Genomic DNA, 26732 nt, shown 5'->3' on the forward strand with positions numbered 1-26732 from the left:
CCCTGGCAGCAGTGGGTGTGCTCACCTGGCTTCGAGTTCAGGCAGATTTTGTCATTGACACGGAGGAGAAATCAGATCTCCTTCAGTAAGCAGAGTAATTAAAAAAATGGGTCAAAATAGAATGGAAGTGATATTATAAAGACGGAAGCTTAAGCAAGGCTTGTCCTACCGACGTTACTGGGGGTACTGGGAGGAAATCAGGCAGCAATAGAACTTTACCTAACTAGTGTTGCTAAAGTAATTGGTTTCTGATCTAGCGAGCGTTTTGATAATACACGTCTATGAGATGCTCTGCCTCCATAGCTTAAAAAACGCTGACGATGTTTTCCTATTTGAGAGTTATCTACAGATGTCTTTATTACACTGCTTCTCAAGCATCTACTGACAAACATCAGAGAAACACGTTAGATGCTACAATTTAAACTTTCATCATACCTGAAAGTATACATTTCTTTTTAAAGTGTATTTTCAACATGAAAAGAGCTAAAAAATCACCGTTAATATTCCATTGTGTGATGTGTGTGAAATCAAGACAATTTGCATAACTTCCAAAGGGAACCTCTGGAAAACAGCACTTTCGTTATCAGTTAGAGAAGGTCTCTGCCTTTGCTGGCACAGCGTGGCGAAGAGGTACTCGATGCATCTTCTTGCTCTAGAAAGCTGCTTCTGGAAAATTGCAGATTGCAAGCAGTTTATAAATCACAAGCCGTTTTTTCCTTAATCTTGCCAATTTTAATGAAGAAAAAACATTTGCATTTCAATGTACAAAAGTCCAATAAAACACTTCGTTTGGTTTTTTTTTTTTTTTTTTTTTTTTTGCTTTGTGACTGCTGGGTAAGGGTTGGGGCAAACTTATTTAACAGGAAAAGTCTTCCAATTCCCACTGTGAGCAACTTGGTGCTGATTTGACTAGAGGATAACGACCACCCAGAAATAAATAGCTATAAATACATTCATTGTTCCTATCTCAAAAATTATCCACATAGGGAAGACACAAAATTGAAGTTAACTTATTTGAATCCATTTCTTTACAATGGGACGGGGCCGAGGTGTAGCAGAGTGACTCAGAACGGGGGGAGAGGAGGGGGGAAATAGGGCATAAATTGGTCCAGTATTGACATTCATGAAACATACCAGTTAATAGAATTCCGCCGTTAATTCAACCTTTAAATGACTCTACTCAGTTGATTTTTATTTGCTTCAGGTATACATAATGAAAGCAGTTTCCTTTGCATCTTTGCTGAGGACAGGTATAGTGGTACCCTGGAGACACTGTAACAACCCCCTTCAGTATGCATGTGCGTATATATAATTATATACAAATAATCATGCATCCACACACACATTTGTAATGCGACACTGCATGTGACGGTTAAATCCATCATCATTCATCATTGGCAGCACTTGTTCCTCTGACTTGGCCTTGATTACGTAACTGCGGAGAAAGAAAACACACGGGTAAGCATCAAAAGCTCCTTGAAACATCAAGTGCCAAACAGGTGGCTTAATTAACCTCCAATTACAACAGGGCAGGGCAGTCACAGCATCACCGGGACCAAGCAATTTGGAGCAAAGCAATGCAGGGTGTCCCAAGGCCCTCACACAGAACAGCAGACTTTACAGCTGCTGCCCCCGGGACCCCACTTGTGGCACTTCAGCAGTCACAGTGGGAAATGCCAGCATTAATAGACACAAATACTCAGAACTTTGCCCATCTCGGGAAACGCTGCTTTCTGCAGTAACTATTTTTTATGCAGTTTAATATTTATAAATATCCACGTGGAACTGGATTTTAAGAAGTTAACGTGCTTTAAAAGGTGACAGTCCACAGTTTCCCTCAGCGATGTGGATTAAGTCCACATATCACGGGACAGTGACTCCTGCAGGTTGTGCCCAGGAAATTATTTGCAGGCTTCAGAGCTCAGAGCCAGCACAGCGATGACAACGGGTCATGCACTTTGGGTTTCTGCACTAGCAATGCAGAAGGAAGCAGGTTCTATGGCCAGGGCGTAAAGCATTCTGCCAACAGACCAAGCACCTGTGGTTGCTTTTACTGTGGTTGTGTGCAGAGAAGGTCTCTCATGTCCCCTGGACACAAAATGTCTCCTCCAGCTGTTGATCACATCAAGGTTCTCAAACAGGAAGGAGCTCGAGGCCCAGAAGCATTATCTGGTATCGTTCTGCCAGCAATTCCCATACATATATCAGTCACTTTTCTCCTTTTCCATCCAGCAGTTGACTTACACAGCTTGATTTGCCTCAGAACCTACAGAGAACTCCTCTAGACGTCAGCAGCCAATGTGCCTCGAACGGAACCCTTCTTACGCATCTAAACGTAAAATAAAACTGTGAGCTACCATATAAAGAACCTATCATGCTGTTGGTTAGTAAGAGAGAAGTCACAATCGACATGGCCAAGGCTACTTTCCCTGGCCAGGACCAAAACCAAAAACCAGCCTCGGCTGAAGGCTTTGGGAGGCTGGGTACACAGAGCAGGTTTGTTGTGGTGAGGGATGCCTGGGAACCACGCAGCAGCTGTAAATGATGCTCCTTAGATTTTTATCAGCCTACGATGCCTCAGAGCCACCCTACTGGAAATGCTCAAGGACACGAAGTGGACCACAGTGCTTTGGCAGGGTCAGATGCTCTCCTACTGCGCAGTGATTAGCTGATGTGTATGTAATGAGCCACAGGTGCTCCTCACCTCCACGTGTCAGATGCATAAAGCACTATGTGATAGAAAAAAAAAATGAGAAAGATGGGCTGGCATTGAGAAACTCTGGAAGAACACAGGTGAGGAGTCACAGGGCAACAAAAAGTAACAAAAGCAGAGACCCTGACAATAAATAGTGACTTCAGATGAAGGGGACCAACAAAAGAACTGAAACGTCCACAGAATCTAAAGGGAAAAAGTAACTGAAAGTAGAATGAAGAAGGGGTGTTGGAGAGAAAGGGAATAGCAAAAGAAAGCAATGTATCCTGGGGAAATGCAATGCTGCCAACGTCACCATGCTTGCCTCCTGCACTTGTCTCTGCTTAAGCACTGTCACACTGCATAACACAGCAGTGCCAAAGCTATTTCTCTGCAAGGATGGAAGCATGAAGATACTCTAGCCAATATATTAGGCACTCCACCACTACACTTCCCAGTAGCCCAGGCCATCTATTTAAATAAACCTCTATTTAAACAGCAAGGAAAAAAAACAAAATATTTCAGCAGTAGGTGCCCACTCCTCTCACATTCCAGAATACACACAGAAAAGCTGTGTTAGCAGAGGGAAAAGGTGACTTTTGCAACAAGCAATGCACTTGAATGCTTGAGGATGAGGTCATACACGGCGAGCTACCTGAAGCAAAGTAGCTGCACCGCTGTGCAGAACAAGAAACAGTAAGAAGATTTGACATTTAAAAACAAGGATAAGAAATCCGTGTGATCTGAGAGAACACCTTCCCATAGTCAGAAATAGCCCAGTGCCAATGAGAGAGTGCAATGTTTGCAACAGTGAGTGGGCTCATTCTTCCCAGATTCTCTAACAGGGGCGGACTGTCCCTCCAGCTACCTGAAGACAAAAGGTGGTTTTAGCACCTCACACCACCTATTAGCAAACAACAGTGAAAAAACCTCTTTCAAATCCCAACATTTCCACACTGTTGATAAAACCCAAACACCAAATGGGGACGGAAGAATTACAGCTAGCTTTGATTGTAAAAGAAAAGATGTGCTAGGCTCAAACCACAAAAAGCACTTCCAAAACCACTGTCAGCAGCAAGTCAAAACCATGAGACAGTCTGTTTAAATATGGCTGGCAGCTGAAAAGAGTAAAACCATGCAATAAAACAAGTGATAGCTGAAGGTACATCGTGCCTTGACAGCACCAAGACAATGGAAGGAAAGCAACAGGGTGAACAGGATTTGGACATGAAGTAATGGGCAAAACGGGAAGGAAATAGAATGGACTCCACAAACTGGAGGGCTAAAAAGTGAGAAAGGCTCGTGTCAAAGGCCAAGCTCTGCAAACAGACTGGAGAAGGCTTCTTGCTCAGCCTACGATGCCTCTCTACCTCTTAAAAGAAAGCATACAGAATGTACCCAACGGATGGATTTCCTTCCAGACATCGGTCCAAAGATGGATTAAACTATATATACCTGATCCCCACAGCCACGAAAGCACGTAAAGTGATAAGCCCATTAGTTTTACTGGCTTCCTTTTTGCAAGTAGAATTCTCAGTTTTGCTGATCTAACCTGGATGAGCACTGCTGTTGCCATGTGATCTCTACAAGAACACCGCACAACGTGCTTGAAGAGGAAAAGTAACCAGGACTAACGATTAGAAATGAACCAAAGCAAAACAATACAAAACTGACGATGGCTCTGAGAAGTGGTAAAAAATAAAAAAAAACCAAAACAGTACTGAAGGTGATTTTGTGCAGTGAGTGTGAGAGCACAGATCAAGAGATGGGCAATGCAGGCATCCCCAATTTAGTGACATCAGAAACACTGACCTTACAGCCACAACGCAGCATGCAGAAGCCTGAAGTGCATGGGTCTGCACAGGAGAACCACTAGAGGGGTTATAACGCTCATCAGCAGTTGCCCAAACGCACACAAGGGAATGGATAAGACCTAATATGCTTCAGTTCCCAAACACTAAATGGCATCACTACAGATAGCACACAAACATCAGCCTGAAGGCGCTCTCACCGCTTCCAGCTCCTTTTGAGTCTCATCCTCCATCCTCCTGATGTCTTCCATAGTCAGATCGATCCACTTGTCAATCCAACAGAACAGCTGGCGATGGAAGTTGGTAAATATCCTTTTTTCTTGCTTTAAGAAGAAAACATAACATAATAGGCCTGCATCCTGCCACATGCTAACAAAGCAACTGCAGCTATTCACTCCGAGCATGAAGCACTTACCTTCTGTATAAGGTTTTCCACTTTGTTCTGCAGTCCCCACCATTTAAATTTAATCGTCACCAACTTGTAAGCACACATCTTAGGGCACTCTTCATCAGTTGCTAGCTCTTTCTGTTTATGGATAATTGGAAAGGTTCGTTTTTAAACTTGATTTCAGTGAAATGCATTTAATATTACTCTACATCTTAGTAAATGACTGCACTAATCTCAACACAGAGCAACAGGGATTAACAAACAACTGAGCTGCATGCATAGCTGTCTTATATATCTATAAGTCAATTCCATTAATGCTGCAAATATATATTTTAAATCTAAGTTGTAGCATCGATTCCATTTTCATCACTTCCACTGCAATACACTTCCTGAGGTTCTGAGGGGACAATGAAGCTTAATTACAATAGCTGGTGCCAAATTATTTTATACTTCTGGGGCTATTACCCAGAGGCAATTATAATCTGAGCTGCATCAATTTGCTCAGCATAATGGTGGAAAACACTCACTTCAGAAAAGATGCAGGTCATAAAAATCACATCATCACCCATGAAAGTTTACTTCTCACAAAAACACAAAACAAATGCAATTGGGTTCTGCTTTGTCCACAAAAAGGAATCAAACCCTGGCATGCTCTCCCCTATTCCTCTCTCCTTCACCTTCCCTTCCATGAAGATGATGGCAGAAAGGTGTGCTCTTACCCATACATAGACATGATTCCTAGCTGCGTGGCATTAATTTACATATGCATTTTTGAATGAATTACAGACTTCCTGGCTGTTCCTACAGATAGGGAAGCACCTCCCATCAGTGGGCAACAGGTGGCCACAAGGCAATTAAAGCTCCACTTCAGAGATGGTGAGCACACAGCTCGGGCTGCAGGACTGCGGGGGGGAAGATGGATCCACAGCAGAATTAACTGCAGGGAAATGCAGGGAATGTCCACCACCACTGCCTCTAATTCCTACTTTCTTATTATGGTTTCTGCTTCAAACAGAAGCACCCGTTACATCACAGACATTGTTTTTCCTACAATTCACGCAGCCAAGTTTACGTATCAGAAGTAACCATGTCCTGTTGTTAACAGCATGTTAGGTTACTCCAAGCCTTGTAAAAGAGGAAAATTAAGGGGGAAATAGGGAAGCAACTTAACCCAAACTTCTGCATGTGAATAACAAGCAGTACTACGGGAAGAGCACAGATTTGCATTCTGCCTGAGATTTTGGTTCCTTCCTCCAGAGGGAAGGAGCACAGGGCTGGTATGGGAAAGGCCCATATGGGGGCTGTGTGACCCAAGGACAGAGGGGAATTACTTGGCTTTTTACAAACAGCTGTAAAAGGAGGAAAACTCAATGCCTGGAACCAGCGTGCAATTCATCATAGTGTATATTCAGAGGTCACTCTTGAGTACAGATAACACTGACCTGATTTAATGTGCACTGCTTTCACTGAGTAGTGATACTGAAGAAGCAGCAGACAGTGACTCTGCTTATTAACACATCTGGAACTTTAACTGAATGCACACGAACAGAAACATTAAATGCCTGCCCTCTGTTCTAGCACTAACACCACTGGTGCTGGTCTCTAGAGGACAGGCAAATGGTTTTTTTCTTTACTGATGACACTTCATAAGGCTGTAAAGTCAGTTCTTATTACCTTCCAGTTTGGCCCCAAAGGTCCTCTCTTAGTCTTAACTGACTGGAATAACGCAGGGTCTTCATCAGCTTTGTAGTCCTATCATATAAAAACAAACAACCCTGAGTGTCAGAAAGAAACAGCTACAATAAAGCTCCCGCTCACGGCAACCAAACTGATCCACCCAATAGCTGGGAGCAGTGAGTGGGGCAGGTTTTTAGTCTGGTTTAAATTGGAGTGGAAAACCCCATCACACCTGCTTGCTTGCTGCCCATCACCAGTGGTGCTCCTGGTGTATTTACAGCAGAACAGCACCCCAGACCCCCTCCTCAGTCCCAGTTTCCTTGTGCTGGGCACTGTGTGCCATAGGCACTATCCTTTCAGGTTCGTAAACTTTTTTTTGGTGGGGAAAGGAATAATAACACCGAAATCAGAATGCTGATGTTTTCCAAACTGCAATACATGTCCACTTCTGAGCCATCAATCGGAGCAGAAAGGGAAGAAGGCACAAGTGAGCTAACTTGAGAAGTCAGGACCTGGCTGACCCCAGCCTGCAAGACACACTGCTGGCCAAGACATGGTGAGCACAAGGCAGCAGCTCCTCTGCTCTCCTCTTTCTACTGCGTCCCTGGACATGGAAAATTCAATCCTATCCACCTCAAGATAGGGTTAATTGCAAGAAAGGCTCTCTGAGCACAAGAACTGCGGGGGCAGTGCTCCTTGTGAGGCACAGCATCCAACCACAGCACCTTGGAGAGCTGCTTTCCACTGGCAGCAGTTGCACACATGGGAGATAAGCCCAGCACTGGCACACCATGGAGCAGGGCTTACCAGGCAGGGTCACACAGGAGTCCATCTAATCTAATATCCTGTCTCAGTGGCCAGTAACAGATGCTGCATGGAAGGATGCACACAGCTCACGGGCAGATCTAGCAATCCAAGGAACAGGAAGCTGGCTTCTCACTTATGTGCTTTGGTGGTCGGTTGGTTTTATAGAAACTCTTCATTTATAGAGCAGCGTTTAACTGAGTTTTCCTCTCCACTTTTATTCCTGTCCCCACTTGCACTCTGTGGTAATTAGTGACTAATTAACTGTGCAGAAGTGTTACCCCTTCCCACTGTTCCAAAGGGTCTTCTTTTTCCCCCGTTCTGTTATCATCTCCATTAATATTACATCAGTATGGGAAAGCCAAACGAGTCTGGGAACAACCTACACGACACAATCCTCCTCAGCCCCCAGAGCTGTTCCACTTCCCCATTCCTCACGTTTAACTCCTGTACTTGAGTTCACCAGATGGAACTGCTGCACGTGCAGCTATTGCACAAACTCCACGTTTTCGCTGTCAGATGCCCTGAAGGCCCCATACAACGCAGTAGTTAATGGATTTAGAAAGCATTAATAGATGTCCAGATCATTTAAATATGTATAAATGGATTGGTTTTCCTAGAAGCATGATTCAGGAGACCTCCAACCACACTGCTAGTGGATGTATTTTCATCGTGACCACAAAACTGCATTTTCTTCTATTTTTCCCCTATAAATTGAAACAATATATTTATACAAAGAGCCCGAATAATAGCCAGGCAGCGTTAGCAGGGCACTCCCACAGGTACTAAGAGAATTCTTTATCCATCACACAGGGGTCGTTTGAGGATTCAGCACGAGCACCGCATGTTAACACTACAAATCCAGCAACACGGGTATGCAGGTCCACCCCAGAATGATAGCAACAGCTGTGAGTTAGGAAAACCCCACTCATTTATGATTTTACTGGAAGAAGGCACGTCCTTTTTATGAGCATCAAAATGAGCAGTGTTCCCTCACGTACAGCACGCATGGCATACAGAACAGAGCCCTAACACCCAATTACAGCTGCAAGCAGAGCACAGGGCAGGGCATGAGCCTGCTGGCCTCGTTAGCACTCCAGCTCCTTTAGCAGCCAACAAGGTGAGCACAGGGGCACAGCCACACTGCTTGCCACCAGCTGCACACTTCTCATCCCATTAGTGATTTCCAAACACTGTGGGTGAAGACAGCTGCAATCTGCTCCAATCCTCAGGTCCACAACACGTTTTGAAGGCTTCATCTTATGTCTATATATAGATATTATTTAAACAATCCTTGGCTGGAAAAAAAAAAACAGCAATTTTCTCTACAGGTAAATCACCAGTAAGAAATATATTTAAGTCCTACAATGAAGTATTTTTACATAAATACATTTCCTGCTCTAAAATACTGGTTATGACTGCCCGTCAACAGCCCCATTCAAACAGAAGATACTGCAAAAAGGCATCAAACTATTGCAACATATCAACAATTTCCTACCCATCATTTTGTTCGTTTACTCATTCCTTGTGGAAGCATTGCAGCTTGCTTTAGGGTAGCAGTGTGTTAAATAGAAACGTTAAATACAAGAGCAGCTGCATTTTAATCTGTCATAGGTGCAGCAGTAGATGCAGCCCCATTTCCTGGTGTAAATGTCTGAGTTTTCCAAGGGAGAGCCCACACTCCTATGCTGCATTTGAGGACATGAGGGACCGACAGCACATACGTCACTGGCAGTCATTAAGGTGAAGGACATGAAATCAACATGTTAACAGTTAAAACATATACATGCTTGTACACACGGTGCCCTGGAGCACTGAGGTCCCATTCACTTAGTGCTTCCTAATACTTTCACCACCTGTGAAAAGTGAAAGTCCTGCTCATTCTCAGTGGAAAAACTTCCTTTAGGACAAGCACAGCATGCTCTGCACGTGGCCCTGAGCAACTGGATGGCTGTGAGCACTGATGGGGCTGTGGGTGCCCCTGGGCACTGCAGGCAGTGGGACCAGATGCCCTTCAGGGGTCCCTTCCAACTCAAACCACTCGATGATCTACGCTACTCTCCCTGTCTTGTGGCATTACATGCAACGCAGAAATAAACACTATAAGTAAAAGGTAGGAGTGAAAACAAAGATTCAAAGAAAAGAGATGAGTCACAGTAACGTTGCTAGAGACCATATACAGAAGCTGTGAACAAAGAGCTTTCAAGAATCACACCACGTCCTGTTAGACCGAAGCCCAGAAGGACAAGAGAGCACTGTAGGAACTCCTCACAACACACAAACCCTACCAGCATGCAAGCAAGTCGACTGGACTGGAGCCAGAGTACAAATAAACAACCGTTCTTTGCAAAGTTTAAGGAAAATATCTGTGCAGCAAGTGCTCAACTCCTGACAGCAACAAGTCCTTCTTAGGAAGAAAAACAGGCAGCAGTTGGAAGAAATATTACAGCTAAAAAACCCCGAAGCTCTGCTGAAAACTGGTCAGGCAAGCACAATGCAGCTGAGTAAGAATATAGAGAAGTAAAAATCCTTTTTGAAGAAACAAACAGATGTTGTTTCATATGTACTTCCTGCTTAAAACCGCAATTCAATACGCATGAATGCAACAGGCTGCAATAGAGAATTATTCACCGACTGTGAACCACATCCAATAAAGTAATAATTGCAACAAACCCTCAATTCAGGTGTTCCTTCACAGTTCATTGCCCACCAGGGCTAAAAGTTACTCGAAGATGCATCAGTGTAGTGGGAATAACATCAGCAGGTGGTGGCTCCTCTTCTCCCTCTCATCCAGGGACCACCCACCAGCCGAGCACTGGCAGCAGCCTATACGTTCACACACAGCTGCCTCAGCTGGGCACCAAAATGAAGCGAGCCTGAAGCCCCACACATCACATTGAAGTTGATGGAACACTCCCTTACATCTTCAAAATACACATCCTTAGTTATTTTTGAGATAAACTAAGAGGTGGATGATGAAGACAAGACATACCAGGACTATTAGCAATACAATGCATGATACTACGCTTCTGGACTGCTAACAATGAACTTTTCAATGCCTATCACATCACAAATTGAGTCCAAACTGGGACACATCCATCTTGCTTTTGGAAAAAAAAAACAGTTCTTTCACTCAAGAACCATTTAAAATTCTTTCACAGACTACAAAAGAACGTTTCCTATGTGATATTTACTGAAACTGTAGGGCCAGGGGGATTACAGAATCATAGAATGGCTTGGGTTGGAAGGGACCCCAAGGATCATCAAGTTCCAACCCCCCTGCCAGAGCTCAGACATCCCATACTTCTTGCTCTTAGTGCATGCGTTCAATATTCTGACTGGCCTGTATGAAACTGTACTTTTAGAACATTGTTTCAAGCAATATAATGATTCAGTGTGACCTAAGAGAAGACATCCAACAACATCTTCATCGTACAACGCTGACTTCAATTTCTTTGTTTTCACTATACTCCAGTTTCAGACAAATTGCTTCCAAAAACGTAGATTCTTGTGATGTGAACTGAGTGTTCAATTCTGCTTACTCTTTAAAAAGTCCTAGTCTCCCGGGAAGTGATTTTCATGTACAAACCCCATAAAGCAACTTGGATTGTACGCTGGAGATGATTAAGAGGCCGGGGTTAAATCTATACCTGAAGAAAGACACAGATGTTGGCCAAATTATTTCTATACATACTTAAACAAGCACAAGTTAGCATATGTGTGCCATTAGTACCTTTAAGAAATGCACTGCTTTCTGAATTTATGCTGATTGCAGTTCTGAAACTGAAGTAATTGTCACACTACAGTGCTTTGGCCAAGGTTCAATCACCAAATGCAAGGGTACATCTTGAGTACATTTATCAAAACTTTTACCAAAACTGTATTTTAAAAACACAGTTTGCTTCCTTCAGTCGTACTGTTATCCAAAGTAGCACAACTGGGTTCTTTTTGACAAAAAAATAAACAAATGTAAATAAAACAAAGGCCAGAAAGTGCAGATTTTCACAACAGAAGAGACTACAGGCCTGGGTCAAGGAGACTCCTCTGCTGGCCAACACTGAGCTGCTGAAGAAAGGGGGCAAATAAGTGGTGTGAAAAGGGTGCCAGCCCATGGGTAACTCACAGGAGGATCTACGTTCAGATAAAAGTTCATTCAACACAACAGTGACACGATACTCAAAGTGGGCACTCTGCTAAGGGACGAAATGGGAACATAAGTCTGAATCGCGTGGTGGAAGTCAGCCTCAAGGATACTTACACCATGATGGGTTCGACTGAGAATCTGAACCTAAAAGCACTTTGCTATGGCCAAAAATGGTGTTAGGACTCACCACAAAAGGAAGAGAACTTAGAAACATAAGAAATGACCTGGGACTCTGGATTAAACCATTCCACCTTTATAGTTCTGATACTCTGTAGATAAAATATTCAAAAGAGAAGGGGGAAAAAAAAGAAGGAGGGTAATGTACTGAAAATAGTTTCAAGGACTTCCACATATGAAATGGTTTCCATGTGAAGATGGACGGAGAGACAGCAGATCAGGGAGAGATGTGATGGAGAGGAGGTGGGGGAGGACAATGGAAGTATGGTCAAAATCTTTAAGAAGAATTCTGCAGAAAATATAAAAGGGGAATTCTGTTTCCCTCACACAAAATGAGCTGAATGATGAGGCAGACATGTGCTGCTGTCTCTGTACCAACCTGCACTCCACAGAATTCACAGTGCTGTGAAGGTCAGCAGTGTAAACGGTTTCAAAACGGATTAGATGCACTCATGGGAATGGAAGTTCCTACCAAAGGACTGGATGTAACACAGACTGATCTTTCCACAGATATGCACCTCTCAGCTTTTTGTATTCTATGCTTCCCAAGTGCCATCCACATGCAACTGCCACTGTCCACTAACAGGATACTGGGTTAGATGGGTCTTAGTCCTGAGCCAAAAGTACAGCTCCATAGCACCATCTGTCAGTCTTCAGTACAAAGGAAACTGCAATATAAAGGCAGGCCACGGCACACAGCACTACAAGAAGGCATAGAGCATAAGCAGTGCTGTTCCCTAACAGTACTCCAAACAGAGTAAATATGTAAGATCAAGGAACGTTAATAATAAGCACAACCCTTTATTTACATGTACTGTGACTGAGAAAGCATTCTGACATACGACAGCATTGTAGTTGTTTGCCACAATTCCAGGCGTGGAATAGAGAATGCACAATGTACATTTACCTGCCAGGTCAGCTCTAAGGTCATACGGAATGTCTGAAAGAACAAGGGGCAGCAAAACAATTCCTCACTGCATCAAAATAGGCAAGACTCATTGAATTTGGTTTACGGGGAGGCTTTCCAAACAGTGTATTTTCACACATGTAAATCCATTCCAGCTCATTCACAACAAACAGAAAGAATCGACAGAATGAGCAGTACATTATGACCATACCCCAACATCAGTGCATTCACTTACTCCTGGTTCTACTTGAGTTCTATCTGCAATGTCAATATGGACAACTTCAACACTCTTCCACGTGTTCGGATCTAAATTGTGCACCTGCAAAAGAAAAGGCAGTGGTTTAGATGCCATCACCTGACAAAGCCATGTATCTTATGCAGTACATGTATTTTTTTCTGGGCTTCACAAAGGTAGACTCTGTTCTCAAAAATCTATGCTTTCTTCCTCTGCTTTCCTAAAAGGGAATTATTTTTTAGTTAATTTAATTCACTTAACAGTTTTAAACCAGCACAAAGCCTTCAGTTCCTGAGCACTCATGAGACCAGGATTTAAAATCAAGCTGTATTCTTCACATTCATCAGAGCTAATGAAATCAATCTCTAATTAGAAACATCACCCATTCAGTAAAATGGATAATCTTTTCAATTTAGAAAGAAATCTTTACAAGTTCCAAAATGCAAATCTGGCAGGTCTCAATAACCTGACTACATCTAGTCAGTTCTCTAAAGAATAGGCCTGCCTTTAGTATGCTTCAGATGAATGCATGCAGTATGAGGCTACACACTGATCTAAGCATGCAAATAACTTCACACCTGTTGTCTGTATGGCACATCTAAACTTACAATTAAAGAAAGCAGAGCTGCCCAAGAAATACTCTCCTTCTCTGCAGCACATCCTTTCTTTAGAGATGAAGCAATTCATCAAAGCACTGAGAATACATTGATCATTATTCTCTCCTGAATGCTCTGTAAGTACATCTCACTGGAACAGGTTGCCCAAGGAGGCTGTGGATGCCCCATCCCTGCAGGCATTCAAGGCCAGGCTGGATGTGGCTCTGGGCAGCCTGGTCTGCTGGTTGGCGACCCTGCACATAGCAGGGGGTTGGAACTGGATGAGCACTGTGGTCCTTTTCAACCCAGGCCATTCTATGAGTCTATGATACACTTGTCACCCTGTAGAAAGAGAACTCCCGAAGAGACCCATGAACTGAAAGAACCATCAACAGAGGAAAAGAATACCTCCAGTCCAGAAAACTTACAGATTAAGCGTCAATAAATAATCCTATAGAAACATACAATTAAACCATAACATTGGTTTCAAAGTCAAAGTAGCACTGGTGTGCCTAAGAGAAAAGAATATGAAACTAAAAGTCTCCACTTACTGAAAACCTCTTTTAATATCAGTGAGAATCAGACATCTGCGTTGACCTCAATATGAAAAACAAAATGAAATTCCTCTTGGTTTTGCACCTCTTTAGATGACAAACCCTGACCACGTTAGAAGGATTTGAATAACGTTTTTTTATGTAAACAACTGGTTGGACTTTGAACGTTATACAGTGATTATCCGTCATTACTGGATAAGGAAGACTGTATTTGGCTGAAAGTACTAGGAAACTGTTACCAGTGTTAGGTATCCAAACCCCAACTCACGTTCTCTGATGTCCCCAGATCGGGTTTGTGCCAGGTCTCGATTTTTATGAAGAAGTCATCTTTCATGTACTCATTCTATAAGAATTAAAACAAAACCCATGAGTTCCATTACGCTCGCTCAGCTCAACTCCTAGTTAGACAGCGTAGGTATAAATTTACACTTATGTAAAATGCATTTGCATCAAGCAGTCCCCACTAAGTCTCGACTAGCACACTTCCTATGTAAATTATAAAAAGAAACAGCCCCTTCTCCTCCACACAAAAGGTGCAGTGAGATAACCTGCCTCTAAGTGGGCAGTGCTGGTGGTAGGGGGGTGGCTGCACTGAGTGATCTTGGAGGTCTCTTCCAACCTCAGTGATTCTAAGAGCAAGAAATCAGCCACAGCAGCAAGTACTACACTGAAAGCAGTCCTACTGGTAAGCCCAGCTTGGTGCACGCAAATAGAAATGAGAGTACTGTCACTCAGTATCCTTATTCCTCAGCTCTGAAATTCTTTACTTCTGCATTCACAGCATTTTAAATGAATACTGCAACAAAGATGGAAAAATTCTATGCAAATATACTTTAGTTAATGAGACCACTGTGAGAGGTTGGGGTGACAGCTAACGAAGAGCAGATGTTAACGTATAGCACAATTATGACCGGCAAGGTCTAGCTACTACCAAACCGTATGTCTAAAGCCTAGCACAGAACACTTCTAATTTCAGAACTAGGAAAGCAGACATCAGTGTGCACACATCATGGGGAAACAAGCCGAGCAGTTCAGCAATGTGTTTGCGGCACCTTATGCTGCAGGGTGATGATCTAAATCAAGTCTGCATGTGAGCAGATAAAGGAATTTAACATTAAACGTACGAGCTTCCTCAAACAGATCACCAAAATAGACACACGATAATGAAGGCTTGCTGATCTCTTTACCACACGTTTTAAATAGCAAAAACCTCAACACCCCAGCTAAAATGGTCCACCTTGCTTCTCAGTTAACCCATTTTAACTGAGGCAGAATTTCACTTTACAGAAAAAAGGATTTCAGGGACTGATTATTTCACTGCTCTTCCCACATTCGAGACTACAGAAAAAGCTGACGTAGCCTTCTGTTCTTGGCATGCCTTAACAAGACAGACGTTACAGAGCTGTAACAGTAAGCAAAGATACAAAAGATGATGTAAAAAAAAAATGAGAGCCTTTCTTTGCCAAATTACAGCTCTTACCAATTATAGCCAAGCAGTGACAAAGTAACAAGTTGTCCTGTGCCAGGAACCCCCCCAGAGCACAGGTACAGGGCTGAGGCTGGCTTGCTGGAGTCAGTTGTAGCATTCATAACAAATAAAACATAGTTCAGAGCAATCCACCATAGCACCGATAGCAATTCAAACACTCACCGTCACAACTGGTCATTGGAAACACGTGGGATGAAAGTGAAAAAGAAACAAAGGTTATATTAGACACGATTGTTTCTGAAAAGCCTTGCATACAATGACTACATCGCAGTGTTAAGAAATATTCAGGATTAGTTCAAGAGATTTTGGGGTACACAGTCAGCGCGCCGCAGCAGAACACAACTTACCAGCCTTCATTTTGGAAGTTTACTACTATGTGCTTCCAACTATTCAATAAAACCCACAGAACAGAGCCTACTCTTAAAGCTGCCACAGCTAGAAATATTTCAATAAAGCAGTCACCTCATTCAAACAGACTATAAGGATGTATAGAAATTACTTGGTTTCTAACAGCTTCCATTCTACACTCGAAGAAGGAGTGAGGTGTTAGTCTTGCACTACTGACACTGCACTCTAAGGCTGCTTGTTGTAAGCAGACCTCTTCAGAACAGGAAATCTCAAAAACACAACGTTATAATGCAAGATGTACTTTTACTTGATGGCACCCACTCTCCTCCCAAACCACTGAAGACCATCCCTAAAGGCGTGAGACACAAGCTGTTACCTACTTGTTCTACAGTATGGATATGCATTCCAGGCCTTCTCGTGGAACACCAGGGAGCCTTCTGGAGCAATCATTCTTACAAAACCAGGAACTTTACTGTGAAAAACAAAAATTGACGTGATTTAATTTTTTTTTGCAGGCTCTCACTGATTTCTCCCGCTCTAAAAAGAAAGGCATGTTCTACTTAAGCACTGTAAAGGTCATGGTGCCCAAGTTACTCACAATCAGCTACGTAGGAACTCCAACAGCATTACCGATCACGGAACAGTTAAGAGAAAATTGCTGAAGGTAACCACAAGGCGATGAACAGAGTTGGTCTTGATCAGTATCTGTTTTCCTCACCTCTTTAAATGATAGATTTTGTGAGTATATTGTCCCTTCTCATCGTCTTTTTCGTAAGGCTCGTTTATTAAGACTTGAATTCCTTCACCACCTCCTGTTTCATTTTTGCTAGCTTCTGCCACCGAATAAAGTTGACCAACTTGATACTGGAAAGTTAAGAAAAGTGAGATTTTGATATTGAAGTTAGACAAAAAGGTCATTGCACAGAAGAACTGGTAATAGGAGCACAATGAAACTGGGAAAGAAAAATCAAAGAAGCATTTATGACAATGTGACCGCGGGGCAAAACGCACCACCTCTATGAGCCTCTTCCATCACCTTAACACAGCACACTGGTATGGCACACTGCATCCATTACCCTTCATTTGTCCCATATTAAAAGCAAAGCACAGAAATTCTTCTTCATTAAATAAAAGTAATACAATTTTTTTGTTTAGAAGATTTTGAAATGATTGGATCCCGAGATTAATACCCTCTCAGATTAATACTTTTAACTAATTAGGTACCACTCTCACGGGACCATTTAAATAGCTGTATTCAGACCTCGGAAGACTGCTCCCACCTTTGCCTTCAGGAAAAGCTTTGGGGTCAATGAATGCCTCCATCAGCAGGAAAATTCTGCTGCAGCACACAGTTGCACAATGTTCTTCTCTTGCTCGTAAGCCACGGAGTGGCTCAGAAACAACTAAACACCGCAGGCCTGTAGGCATCTGCCTCCTTTGAAATTCACTGATCTGCAACAGGTTAGCTCTACCTGCCTGGTGGCTTACACACACCATACCTTATGCACAGCTGAGCTGCACAGCGCAGGAAACATTTGGATCCAGGGCAGTCAGACTTAAAGAACACGTCAGTATCTTCCCATCCCTCCCCCCAGAGCCAGAACAGGTCAGATGAGGACGTACCTCTTGCACCGAACATGGCAAAACAACTCGGCTAAAAGAGGGAAGAAAGAAAGATTAATACAATGAACTATGGGGTTTAAGCAACAGATATAAGCTGTAATAAACGCAGTCAAGAAGGAAGCATCGGCACGAGTTAATTCAGGATTTCTATTCAAAGGTACAGTAGAGTCTTACGGGGATGATATGAGAAACCCACGTAAAGCCAAGAAGGCAGATGTGTCAGGAAGGGGGACATGGGTGGGAACGTCAAAAGCTGCACAGAAGGGCACGGAAATCTCAGCTCCACGTCCAGCTCCGCTGTGACTTGGAGGCGCCAGCTTTTATCACATGGCACAACAAGCAGCCCAGCCAGTGCAATGTGCAACAGAAGGCACGGACGGGCCCTCAGAGCCCGCAAATGAACGTTAGCAATTACAGCCGTTATGAGTCATTTAAAGAGCGGCGACAGCTCACACCCATTGAGGTGGCAGCGGGACGGCGCTGGGTGCCCCGAGGTCCCTCCAACCGCCATCCCGTGCTTCTGTCTCGCAGTTCCCACACACTGTCTTTATCCCTGACGGGACAGAGATCCCCGCGTCTCAGGCTAATGGAACTACTTCCATTTCCAACCATAAAACCTTCCCAGAGAAACGGAAAAAAACCAGCCGGCTCCGAGGCCTGACCCACCTTAAGCGTTTCAGCTCACAGAGCGGAGCTCGCACCCCGACTCCCGCTCGCAGAGCTGAGCGCTGGCTCGCACGGCCGGGCGCGCAGTGCCCGCGGGCGCTGCCGGAAGCGCGGGGAGCACCAAATGGAGCCGCGCCCCGGGCGGCAGCGGAGCGGCTGCGGGACCCCGCGGCAGCACCCCGTACCGATCGGACGGCCGCTCCCACCGCCCCCCGCCCGCCACAAAGGAGCGGCCGAGGCGACGCGGCCCTGGGCTGGGGCGGGCCGGGCGCTTCCGGCGCGGCGAATCCGAGGGAGGCCCAGCGCGCATCGGCCCCCGACACGGCCCCACCCGGCCGCACCCGAGCGGCGCGGCACGGCGCGGCACGGTACGGTACAGCACGACCCCACCGGTGAGAGGTGCGGGCGGCTCCCGCCGCTCTCCGGCGGTACCGGGCCGCGCCGCTCGAACCCCGCTCGCCTCCCGGCCGCCCGCACTCACAATTCCTTGATCAGCACCATCTTCCCCGCACCGTCCCGTACTGCGCACGCGCGACCGGCGGCGCCTGCCCATTCTGCACGGCGCGCTTCCGGAGGAAGCCCCTCCCCCTCGGAGCCGGGCGCCCAATCCCGCCGCGCCGTGCAGCCCTACTTCCGGCCCACACCCCGGTGTACCCGGGCACGAGGCATGGCGCGCACGCGCCCGCCGCACCAATCCGAGGGCACGTGACTCACAGCAGCGCCTCCACCTCACCCGCAGGCAGCCAATCGCTGCCCGCCGTCCCGCCCCGGCCCCGCCCCGCGTCCCCCTCGGCACGGCGGGAAAGGCGGCTCTAGTCGTAGGGTCGTTAATGTTGGAAAAGAGCTCCGCTATGACCACGTCCAGCCCTCACTAGTGCCACATCTCCCACCGCACCGTCCTTGTATTCCATCCCTGCGAGAGAAAACCCCACGCAGTGCAGAGCAGCACTGAGAGAACACGGAGATGAACGCTCCCCCAAATTCCTGCTAATAAAACGGAGCCGCGTTTGCGCTTCTCTCAGAGTGGAAACGTGAAGGCTGACTGCTATGGAGACCCCACTCAGACCTCCGCCTTACCAGCATGGCCTACGAGGCACAGAGCCGTGGCAGGGCATGGCGCAGAGCTTCCCAACGCTGCCCAGCGTGCTGCCTTTTCCTTTATTTGGTTTTTCACAACCTTGGCTCAGCCTTAACCCCCCCCGGCTGCGGCTCTTCCCCATATGGACATCACTGCTCTTTTGTTTACTCAGCCAGCTGCGAGGCGCGCTCCCTCCAAACCCTTCTCTTTGTTTATACCCAGACCAGACCACCCCGCAGTGTGTGTGTCCTGCCCAGCCCAGGCCGTGCATACACACAAACCACTTCAGGCCTGCAAATAACAGTTTCACTACGGTCTCTGCTGGTGGAGGGCGTGCTTCCCCAGCAAACTGCTCCTCGTGGCAGTCCTGCAGCCCACAGATGAGTATCCACGCAGTGGAGAAACGAACCGTGTTCTGAACTGCCCTCTTTACTCACAACCCCATCATCTTTTCTTACGTTCCCTGTTGAAACAGTGATGTTGCTGAACAGTCAATCTGACTGTCCAACTGGTTCCTCTGGAAGCTTTCTGGGGCTACAACGTTTTTCCTGACACTCTGTGAGACTGCAGGTTAGGCCCCATGACAGAGAGAAGCTGTACCTTGGGAACAAGCCTTTCTGAAGTTCCTGTGACCCTCCTACAGCCTCCGGCACTGTGTGGGCTCTGCTCTGCTCTGACGCTTCCCTCGACTTCCCAGGCCCCCAGTCGTCCTTCTGTGACAGAACAGACATTTTTAACAGCAGCCAACACACTTGTATACAATGAACTGTGAATTACGGCACGCGACTCTTATTATCTGAATGTTCTCTGTTATGCCAAACGTTCAAAGTTGTGCACTTCAGCACAGAGGCTGTAGGTGTGTGACTTGGGAACTGTGTAGGCCTTTCCTGGAGGCCATTAAGACACCAGCCACAGCAATTCTCCTATACAATCTCATGCATGTGGTGTCACTACATAATAGATGGACTGTAATCTTTCTGATTTCTGATTCTCTTTGGAGAACTTCAGATACAGAGCATCAGCTACTTCGGAAGTAAGCCAGGAAAGGTCCCTTGCAAAAGTGCTAATTCAATACAGACTACCATGATTTATGTGGTTTACATCACCTCATTTTCAGCAGGTCAAAGACTCAGAAACTCTAGGCAAGTGTGAGCCTGCTCCGTCATGACCTGGGATACGGTTTGTGTCTTCTGTCAGCATGGCGGGAGGAGACATTTACACAGCGGGGAGGGAGGCATCAATGAAAACCTCAGAAAGCATAAGAAAGTCTAATTCAGGTTAGATTGATCTGGTTAGATGGTTCCTTTAGGGACAAGGGCATCTTTAATGCAGGAGGAGAGGAAAGATTTAAGTAAGCGTGTTCCAACTGGCAAAAGGCGTGGGGAAAATATATCATATCTATCATACCTTTGGCACTTGGTCCTCCCACAGTGCAAGGATGGGACGAGGTGGTCCTTGACACTCCTTCCTACACGTCCTTTTGCTGCTGACTAAAACAAAAGAACAGTGAGCAAATGGTGACCTCCACCACCTACCAGAAAAAGGAAAAGCAATTTCCAGTCATCACTCGTAGAGGAGAATGACATTCTGCTAAAAACCAGGAAGCTCTCAAAGACCCCTCATTTCCACAGCAGAAGTTGAGGACAGCTGGAAATTCCCAGCTGGCTGCCAGGACAGAGAGCCGTGCACCACCAGGATTGTTACCAATGCTGTCCTAGAACAAGAGACCAGAGAACTGAGAGAACTCATGCTTTAATAGACACTGAAATCACAAAGGAAGAAGGCCAAATGCCTTAGCAATTTCAATAAAAATATGAAAATCTTTTTACATGGTAAATTTCATAATATAAAAAGTTTAATGCTGTCTGGAAACAGAGTTTTAATTTACAAAAATGTCCGTATAGGCCAAACATGGCTAACACTGCATACATGGAGAGCAAGTGCTAAAGGGCTGCTGCTTGGAAGAGTCTTTGCTGACAGTCCTCTGAGTTACCATCTTCAATGCTCTTTTGAAGAGTTCTGCAACCGAGGGGCGAAGTTTCCCATACGCATTTGCAGCCTTGCTGGACTGCACGGCAATGCAATGAACCCAAAACTGCTCAAATCCATTATTACCACCTAGCCTGAAACTACCAGTGTTTTCTATCAGATTCACAGATCTTCTGTGCACCTGGACCTGTTCTGCAACACGAAAGAGATGGCCACAGAACAGGTTTGACCTAATGAGAGGAAGTGCGGCCAAGACCGACGTACACAGGTATAGCACCCTTCAATGATTTTTTGCCTTATTTAAGTAAGGGATGACTAAAAAGAAGGAAAACCAGTAGCAGGCCAGGGTTCAGGCTAACCAACAAAACCAAATTAAACGGGATTCTGTTGTGTGAGATTGTTTACCGTTCCCCTTTAGTTTCAGCTACAGATTAGCCAATAAAATACCTGCGATCAGTATCTCACACAGTAAAACACATGGGATAAAACCAAACCAAAACACATTCCATGGCCCCGGGGAATCGTTGCACGTGGCAGGTTTAGTGTGAAAGTGGGTAATACCTAATTCTTATTGCTCACTGTATTAAGCAGTGTTGTCACTTGTACCATGCACAAATACAACAACGACAAATGCATTTAAACGCCACAGAAGGAATTCTAATATCAAACAGAGAACATGTTATTTTCATTTCCTGAATTTCTCCACGTATTGGGCAAACCTGATAAAACTGCTTTTTCCTCACAAAGGGGTTGTTTCTCAGTTGGGGGTGGAGGAGTGAGGCACAAGGTGTGTGAAGTGTCTCCCAGACATAAGCAAGCATGCATGCTGACGGCTCTCATTAAGCCAATGGAAGTGCCCTGTGCCAAGTCCATGGAAATAAACTTCTCACAGACCTGTTCGAGTGACACCCACCTTCCATATTTATACAACACCCATTTCCCAAATACTGAACATCTGAACCCTCCCTGCTTCTAATACACCCCTCCCCTTAAAAAACAAACCACAACGGAAGAACCATCACCCCCCACCCCAAGTTAGCTCTTTCTGAAAACTTTAAGCCAGTACAAAACCTACTGGCAGCATGAAAAAGGGTTGTACCAAAATGTCAATATAGACTTTCCACAGATTAAAGAGCCTTTAGCTACGGATGTAAACTACAGTAAAGAGGCTTATTTTCGGCGTGTTATGCAGCACTACAGGGAGTATTTGCTGTTGCTATACATAAAAAGCTGCCCACTTCCATCCTGGGTGTTCCTGGGATGTCGTTTTAAGTTATGCTGGTCGGAAACAGAGCAAGTCACACGGAGTCCCTCAGCAGTCGTGTGACCACAGCAAGCTGCACCATCAGCAGTCACCATCGACCTGATGTGTCGGTGCTGTACTGACTCACTTTGGCCCACTATTCTAATGTTCCCCACCTAATGATGGAAAGACAGTATCTAGCACCAAACCGTCTCAGAAAGATGCAGTATACAGACAAGTAACTTGAATCGTATAAACTGAATGGATTTAGTCAACTTGTTCTTTTTTGCTACGTTGCATAATATGAGCAACTACTCTTTTTGTCTTTCTGCACTGAAACTTTTGTGACCATCCATCTCTCGTTAGCTGACTGTAACTACACAGTCTGATGTTCTTTGCCCTTAGCTCTTGTGTTAATTTCTTGCAATAGCGAAAAGGAAATCATCCTCTCAACGTCAGTGGCTTCCAGAATACGCTCGAAGCAAGCATTTCATACGTGCGCCATGATTACGCAGAACCTAAGTAATTTTACATCATGGTACAGAATTGAATCCTCTGTCCTGCTATCACGCTTTTCTTCCAAGATCCCCCCAAGATCACAAATACTCAGGTCCACATTTTCAAGAAGAGCATCCAGACGTGATAAGTGCAACAATTACCTGCATCAGCAATGATCCCCTAACTAGTATGGAGATCTGACTGCACTCACCATTCAGGTAGTCAGCTGCAAGACTGAAAGTTGGCTTAAGATCCCTCTAAAACTCAGGGCCTAATTAATAAGCCTCACAACACCTCCGTGAGGTAGGTAAGTAAGTATTACTATCCCCATGTAGATAGACAGGGAAGATGAGGCACAGAGAGGTGAAGTGATGAGCCTTCAGTCACTTGACAAACGTTGGGAGTGCATAATAGAAACCAAAAGCCTTGGTGATCCAGTGCTCCGACTTCATAGCACGCGGCCTGTGAAATACTCTGCTTGGATCTAAGTGCACAGTGTGGCTGAGTTCATGTCCACAGTTTTCAGTGCATGTAAATTATCACCTTGATTCTGATTACAACACTACATTTAATGGCCACTTAAAAAAAAGAACAGCCTCCAACTTGACTCACAGCACCTAAATGCCATCTAGCCTAGGAAAGCTTCCTGTCTTTCCCACATCACCCCTGGGGTGCTCTCTTTTCTCCACAGATCAGAAGGTGCACAGGTTCTGCATACAGCTGGTCTGCACGTTCCCTCACGTGTGCCCTGACTGCACAATGACACAAATGCATCCTGCCTGCGTACACTGGTGTACTTGCTCCTGAAGAAACTTGTTTCCACAGCAGGGGAAGGTCCTGCAGATGTGCCCACGATGAGCTACTTGCAAACATTTAGTAGGATCAGAGAAGGATTTACTTGGATGGGTAACTTCTAAACCGCATACACTGATGTCACATTCCTGCCAATGTGGAACTACAAAATAACATTATGAGCCTCAGTGTCTGTAACTCTGCACACACTCAGCAGACAGAAGATATCTGCACTGCCCAAATTCTTGCCAAGACCAAATTTCACCATCGTAACATTGTGTGCCAGGGAGATCAGAGCGTCGATTACCACAGAGCTCACCTCTCTGGCACAGACTCACTACTTCACGCTGAGGCTCACCTTCTCCGTTATACCCAAACATTCTCGGGGAGCACATCAACCAGCAGAAAGTCACCCGAGAGGTTTCTCTCCAGACAGAAGTTACCTGGGATGCAGGTTTTAGAATGGGGCATCTCTCTCCTCTTGTCTTTGTGTCACTGTATGTATCAATGAAAAGAGAACTGCTATGGAGTTGCAGTGTCAGCAATTTCTCGTGTTTTGCTAACGACTTACTGGAGTACCTAGAGGTGTGTTATCTCCTCCTCTCTGCCAGCCTTTAAACCAACCACAGCAATGGCTTGTACTGCTGCAGGCAGAAACCTGTGCATGCTTTACAGAAGTTCTGCCTCCTCTCTTCTCCCTCCAATCCCTGATATGTATTATTTCTGTATAAAAAGCCAGCTGTAAAACCTCCCGTGAGGATAAAAAATACAACGTGGTGGCTTAAAATCTAGCATTTGATGAACAGAAAGAGATTCGCTGGACTCGCTGCAGCAAAAACGGAACGCAAATAGAACCCGTGAAGCAAGTCTGGCCAAAGACCCGATAACAGAAACTAAAACCCATCTGTGTGAGGCCCACGTTCCTACACAGGGACAGCGAGGGCCAATCTGTCGCATTTCTGTGCATTGACAAAGGTATGACCATGGCTTCTTAGATAATATTCTGTGGTTCTGTATCGATAAAGGCAAGTGGGCAGAAGCAAATACTTTAACAAGACTGTAAGTCATCAGTTGTTACTCAAGACATCTCAACATTTGGAGGAAGGAAAAAATCTTCCTGGTGACAAGAATTTATAACCGTTCCCAGACGGCAGCCTCATGGGGCGTACAGTCCCTGCAGCACTACTGGAAGGTGGAGGGTGAGCTGATGTCACTGCGTTTGTGGTTTCAGGGTGCCTGTGTCCATTTGGAGGGTTCTTCTGTGGAGAAGCAAGGCGTTGCTCAATAGACAGGTCCTTTAGTTCCAGCTTTTCTGCACTTTCTTCTTTACTGTGCCGTGGAGATAAATTTAGCAAGCTGAGGACATCTTTCTTAGAAGTCATTGTTCCAGGTGCTCCTCGGAGAATCTTTATCGGGCCACTGGAGTGCTGGGGAGTGTTCTGCCAGAACATCTTTAAGTTGTGAATCGCTTGCACTTTCTCATCAATGGCAGCCATTTTCAGTTTGTCTATGTCTGGAGCATCAGCTGGACTAGAGCGAGCAGAACCGGTGGAGGAGTAAGAAAGAGCTGGAGATGGAGTGCTGCCAGCAGGAGACTGATGCCCTGAGCTTGGGGAGATATTTCTGGGTGATTTAGAAATATGAGCACTGTAAGGAGAGCTGGGGTACTTGAGCTTAAAGTGTGGCTGCTCAGTTAAGGACCCATGTGAATCACAACTTGGAGATGGCTGCCCGCTGTACTGGCCCGTGCCTTCTTTGTTTGACATCTCCGATGTTGTGGGGCTATTATAGCCAGAACTGACTTTCTGAAGGGATGAACTCCTTGTTGGAGGCTTTGGTTTAATTGCAAGAGGTGAAGACTGATTTTTCTGACTCGAGCTGATTGGCCTGCTGAACGCACTGGTCTCTGATGATTTGAATGCAGACATACCTGCTGGTGTGGAAGCTGCATCATCTGAATTTTTGCTCTTACTTATTTGACTGCTGCTTCTCTGAAGGCGTTCAACAGCAATGAGGTGACTCTGAGTTTCCTCCAGGATTTTCTGGGCCAACTCTTGAGGATCAAGCTTTGGATTACTCTCCTCTTGGGATTTGACAGTGCTGTCAGTCTCAGTACTAGACTGGTCAGATTCCCCAGTATCAGAACTTGCAAGTTTTCCAACTTTTTGGAAAGGTGAGTTTGGGCTGGGAATAAGAGTCATTTTAACAGGAGAATTTGGAGTACTTATGCTTCCTTTGGAATTCACAGGCTCTTTAACACCGCCAGTTTGACCAGCTTTGGCCTGCTTGTGATCAGGGGAAAATCTTGTTTTTACGTTTTCCTGGTAACTGGCCAAAGGCTCATTGCTGATTATAGAAAAACCTTCATATTCTTCTTCATCTTTGCTGGCTACCATGCTGGTTTGTGGAGACAATTGGCTCTGCACTGCAGACCTATGCGGATAGATGTTCTTGGGCCTCTCATAGTCCTGGCGTCCTCTGTGTCCCGCACCATCCAGCATGCTCTCTGGCTTGGAAACAAAACTCATGGAAGAGGCGATGGAGCTCAGGCTGTACACAGAAATGGCATCTGATGCGATGCCATCTGGACAAGTAGGAGAGAATGGTGGGTTTTGGTACTGTGGTACAGGGTTGGAAATAGACTGAGCAGAAGCCAGTGACTCCAGTGATGAGGAACTGTCCAGGCTAAGACGCTTAGGCAGCTCTGTAGAATCTAAAAAAGAATTTAAAAGAAGTACAAGCGTGCCCTTAGATACACAGTAATAGTAAACTAAACCAGGCAATGTTCTTATCAGAACTAAGAGAAAATGCTATAAAACATGCACTGTGCTACTTAAAAAACAAGCAAACACAACAACAAGCCAAACAACCTATTACTTTGGTGAGAAAAATAACGAGCACAAGTCAGGAAATGTATGGAGAAGGGCCTCAGATCAAGTATCCTAAGGGAAAGCTTTGGGAATTCACCAATTGATTAGGATTTTATACCTCAAAATATGTGTACCCCTAACTTTGTCTTCA

The 26732-nt window shown here is 45.1% G+C and overlaps 2 protein-coding genes across 5 annotated transcripts in view; both read right to left on the bottom strand.

Moving 5' to 3' along the window:
• Window positions 1-1171: 1171 nt before the first annotated feature.
• On the bottom strand, window positions 1172-18631 carry PITPNB (phosphatidylinositol transfer protein beta). 2 transcript variants are annotated; one of them, NM_001396373.1, is made up of 12 exons: window positions 18593-18631; window positions 17446-17476; window positions 16541-16686; window positions 16203-16294; window positions 15637-15644; window positions 14254-14328; window positions 12836-12919; window positions 6566-6643; window positions 4919-5029; window positions 4704-4826; window positions 2245-2329; window positions 1172-1435 (listed from the first exon to the last, which is right to left on the bottom strand). In NM_001396373.1, the coding sequence occupies exons 1-11, from the start codon at window positions 18610-18612 to the stop codon at window positions 2282-2284; spliced, it is 816 nt and encodes a 271-aa protein (NP_001383302.1). In that variant the 5' UTR covers window positions 18613-18631; the 3' UTR covers window positions 1172-1435; window positions 2245-2281. The 2 variants fall into 2 exon arrangements, with proteins under 2 accessions (NP_001383302.1, NP_001034355.1); NM_001039266.2 differs by lacking the exon at window positions 2245-2329.
• A 2294-nt stretch (window positions 18632-20925) lies between these two features.
• TTC28 (tetratricopeptide repeat domain 28) overlaps window positions 20926-26732 on the bottom strand; it is a 125932-nt gene continuing 120125 nt past the window's right edge. For all 3 annotated transcript variants that reach the window (XM_046901153.1, NM_001397486.1, XM_046901154.1), the window contains one exon: window positions 20926-26424. In XM_046901153.1, the coding sequence (XP_046757109.1) occupies window positions 24800-26424 (1625 nt within the window). In that variant the 3' untranslated portion in view covers window positions 20926-24799. The remainder of the gene's footprint in view (window positions 26425-26732) is intronic.

Source organism: Gallus gallus, chromosome 15 (genome assembly GCF_016699485.2).
Source record: "Gallus gallus isolate bGalGal1 chromosome 15, bGalGal1.mat.broiler.GRCg7b, whole genome shotgun sequence".
Classification (NCBI taxonomy): domain Eukaryota; kingdom Metazoa; phylum Chordata; class Aves; order Galliformes; family Phasianidae; genus Gallus; species Gallus gallus.